Source organism: Condylura cristata, unplaced genomic scaffold (assembly GCF_000260355.1).
Source record: "Condylura cristata isolate star-nosed mole 26May11 unplaced genomic scaffold, ConCri1.0 scaffold00050, whole genome shotgun sequence".
Taxonomy (NCBI): Eukaryota; Metazoa; Chordata; class Mammalia; order Eulipotyphla; family Talpidae; genus Condylura; species Condylura cristata.
The window spans coordinates 1,796,476-1,800,536 of NW_004567151.1; the positions used below are offsets into that span (position 1 = coordinate 1,796,476).

The following is a 4,061-nucleotide window of genomic DNA, read 5'->3' on the forward strand; positions in this document are numbered from 1 at the left end:
CTGCAGGCTGCCTGTCCTCCCCCGGCGCCCACCAGCGGCGCCGGCCTGGCCAGGCTCGGGCTGGGCCCAGGCCCAGGAGGGGAGAGTTTGCGGACTGAGGCAGGAAGTGCCCAGCGGGCCAGGTGGCTACAGGTACGAGCCTGCCGGCCCCTCTCTGACAAGCCCGCAGCCAGCCGGCGGTGCCAGGTGTCAGGCGAGCCCCGGAGCCCAGCCGCGCGCCCGGAAAAACAGCGCTGCACCCCCGCTCCCCGCCCTCCCTGAACAAGCAGCGTCCTGCCCACCGGCAGGTGCTGCCTGGAGTCTGGGGGCGGAGGCCCCCGGGGACATGTCCAAGCCTGGGGGAACCTCGGGCCGGGGCCCAGGGGGCAGGGTGGGCAGCTGGTCTCCCCACTGCAAAGACGGGGTGCTGGGGGCTCCCGGGGACTCCAGAGCCCCCCTGGGGGGACAGAGGACTGGGTGACGTGTGCACGGTCCAGGGGCCGTCCGCCGGGAGCTGGCCCTGGACACTGGCTTCTCACTGCGGGTGGGGAAGGGCGCGAGGTCGCGCTCCTCGGGCGTCTGGCTCATTAAAAAGTGGTTGAAGGGACCTCACCCTGGGATGTCACCGCAGCTGTCGCTCAGGCTGTCACTCCAGGCTGGCTGCCCTGCCCAGCGCCTGTCCGGGAGCGGAGGGACCTGGAGTTTCTGGGCTCTCCCCTCGCCCAGAAACCCCCCCACGAAAGGGCTTGCCCAGCAAGGACGCAGCCATTTCTGGGGAGCAGGGGGCCACCCGTCTCCGCGACGCTTCTGTCTGTGGGCTGTTATTGGGGCCTCTGCTCGGGCTGTGGTGGCCTCGTGGGGACACGGGACAGTCCTGCAAGCGTGTCCTCGCCAGCAGCATGGCCTTCGACACCCACGCCAGAGGCAGTTCCGTTTCGGGGTGAGAAACCCGTGTCCTTGGGCGGGGAGCCGCTGTGCTCTGCGGTGGAGAGGCGGGAAGGGCTCTTCCATGACCCCCCAGGCCGGCGGGAGGGCCCGAGGGTCCAGGGCTGAGGAGGAGCCCCAGAGCCGAGAGGGCCGGGCCCAGGGCCGGCTTGTCCTCGAAGCCACGCAGGCCACGCACCGAGTGTCCACGCCGGGAATATTTTTAGCAGTTTCCTCTCAGAGCCGGGCCGGCAGCTTGACCTCAGGGAGCCCCCCAAGCCGGCAGCACCCCAACCCACAGAGCCCGTCTCGGGGGAGTCGGGCGGAGTCTCCCAGCGCTCCGGTCACGCGAGCGCCTGGCCTCGGAGCGCGGGGTCACCTCTGTTTAGGGATCCCTGTCCCGGTGCTCGCCGGACTCGGGTGGGAGGCAGGGTGGCCGCCGGCCATGCACAGCGTGTCTTGTGCTGCTGGACTCTGATGGAAAAAAACCTATTTCAGAGTATTGATTGTCCCCTTCTGAGATCCACCGGCCTCCACTGGCCACCACGGCACTTAAATAGCATTTTGCCCTGAAATAGCAAGACGTGGCCATCGCCCGGGTCAGGTGTTTCCTCCCGGGCGGTTTCGCTCCTCTTGTACAGATCAGAAAACCGAGTCCTCAGACGGGGACGAGGCGCAGCCTTACCCGGGGCAGGCAGACGGCGGGGCGGGCGCCCCGGAGCGGTCACTCCTGCCTGGCCGGCGGCGACCTGGCCCCTCCACCCCTGCTGCTCCGTGCGAGGGCGTCAGCTCCGGCTCCGGGGCGCCCTGGGCAGCTGCCGTCTGCACTGGCCTGGGCCCTGGACGCCGGCGGTCGGCCCCTCCGCCCCAGGGCGGTGGAGCTGGACAAACGGACGGGCACAGCTCCCCGTCGTCTGCTCCCCCCCCCCGAGATTTAGAATTTCCCGATGGAGAGTAGATGCAGCCTGGCGCCCGGAACACCCACGTCACAGTCCAGCTCCCGCGGGCAAGGGAGCGGCGTCCGTTGAGGGGCAGGCCCGTCCCCTGGTCACGCACCCTTCCTGGCCCCCCTGCCCCTGAGCGCACGGCTCACCCGTGATGCCAGGAAGCCGGGGCGGGGCCCGGGCTCGGGGCTGCCCAGCGCTGCCGAGGGGCGGCCGGAGGCAGACACCCGCCCCTCGCGCCCGGACGCCCCTGATTCAGCCCTCGTGCCTTGAAGACCGTCGCCAGCCCCCGACGGGGCTAGATTCAGGCTCAACTGCCCGTGGTCCACGCTGGGCTCCAGGCCGTGGTCCACGCTGGCCACCAGGCCGTGGTCCACGCTGGCCACCAGGCCGTGGTCCACGCTGGCCACCAGGCCGTGGTTCGCTGGGGTGCGGGGTGCGGGGCTGGCTCAACTGGATGGCGAATTCTGGGGCGAGCGGGAGCGCTTGCTGGGGGTGAGCGCCTCCCTGATGGGTGAGCCCCACAGCATTTACGGGCAGGAAGCAGTTGGGCGCCGGCGTCGCTGAGGGCAGGGGATGGTCATGGGGGCGGTCACCGGCTTATCTGTGGGGCCGAGGCCCCTGGGGGTCCCCGGACCCTCTCCATTCTGCACCCCGCTTCCTGTGGCCAGACAGCCCAGCTGCAAACCCGCACCTGTAAGCTTTGCCCGCGTGGCCGGATCGCTGGGGGCGGCGGGGCGGGGGCAGAGCCGGCAGCGGCCTGCGGGGGCCTGGCTGAGCTCGGATCCGCTGGCCCGCGGGCGTCCTCACGCCCTGTGACTTCTCCCTCCTCCCGCCCCGCCCGTCGCCCAGATCTGCTGTCTCCTGGCCTCTGCTCCGTCCAGGTCAGCCGGGGAACAGGCCCGACCTCCCCACCAGAAAACCGTTTTCGGGGTGACTTGAGACCCGTCTTCTTTCTCCTCTCCGCCATAAACAGCGCACCTGCGACCGGGGCGTCTCAGAGCCTCCCAGGGCGCCCCTGGCCCCCCGCAGCAGCCGGCCGGCCGGTCATCTGCCCCTGACCGCCGCAGCCCGTCCGGGCGGCCGTCACCCCTGCCGCGGTCCGTCTGCTGCGCCCGATGTCCTTGGGGCCCCGGGCCCTGGGGCGCGTCCTTCCCGCCGGCCCGTCCCTCCGATGGGCCGAGTGCCGCCTTCGCCCAGGGTCCACTCCCGCAGCGGCCACCCTCGGCCGCCTCTCTCGTGGTCTCCCTGGCTCGTGGCGTCGTCCAGGCGGTTGATGGACGGGTAAGGCGGGTCACCCACAGGAACAGCCCCCCAGAAGCCAAAGCCCCCCGCAGCGCGAGTTCGATCCCCACCGGCCCCTGAGGTGACCACAGGGCGCGGCGGACCCCTCCTGACCCGCCCGCTGCTCCCCTCAGCCGTGGGCTTCGTCCATCTGCCTGCTCTGCTCCCCACTCTGTCTCGGGCGAAGCCTCTCGCCGCCCCTGCGCCTCTGGCCTGCACCCCAGTTCCGTATGCAAAAATAAATAAATCTAAAAAAAAAAAAAAGGAATAAACCAAAGTGGACACAGGGCAAAGGTGTCAGAGAAGCATCAAGAGGCAAAGGCTGAGGGTTCACATCACAGTCCCGGGGGCCCCGGCGCCTGGGGCATGTGCAGACGGATGCGGCCTCAGTGAGGAGTCCAGGGGGCCCCCCACAGACTCGGGGTGGGGGTGAGCCCCTCCAGCCGGCTCCACATGTCCCCCCTGTGCACACCTCACCCAGAGACCCCTTAGACTTCACAGTGAGCTCTGGGGTTGGACGTGGGAGTGGACCCCCAGCGGGAGAAGCCCTGTCCCGCTGCGGGGAGGTTTCCTTGCACAGACCCTGCCCCCCGTATGTCCCTGGGTGAAGCTCCCGGTGGGCCCTGGGGGTCCCTCGCCAGCTGGCTGGGGGCTGCCGCTCGGCGGGGCGGGCCCCTGCTGAGCCGCTCTGGGGCCCGGGCGTCTCCGGGAGACTCCAGGCGTCTCCGGGCGTCTCTGCCCTGTGACACCCGCAGTCCCGGCCGGGCGAAAGGCCCCACGAGGCCCCCACTGGGCGTGGGGGACAGGCGTGCCCACGCACCCCAGGACCCCACACTGCCCATTCAACGACGCCTCCCCAGGCGTTTCGGAAACCGGGATTCCGACGGTCAGCGAGGGCCGCCGCACGCCCTCCCCCGCGGTGCTGGCCCC

General features: G+C 70.4%; 1 protein-coding gene across 1 annotated transcript in view; it reads left to right on the forward strand.

Annotated features, from left to right (window-relative positions):
* Window positions 1–3,021: 3,021 nt before the first annotated feature.
* The window catches only part of LOC105854531, a 20,215-nt gene continuing 19,175 nt past the window's right edge, over window positions 3,022–4,061 (forward strand). The window contains exon 1 of the mRNA XM_012734206.1: window positions 3,022–3,131. Coding sequence (XP_012589660.1) covers window positions 3,022–3,131 — 110 coding nt within the window. The remainder of the gene's footprint in view (window positions 3,132–4,061) is intronic.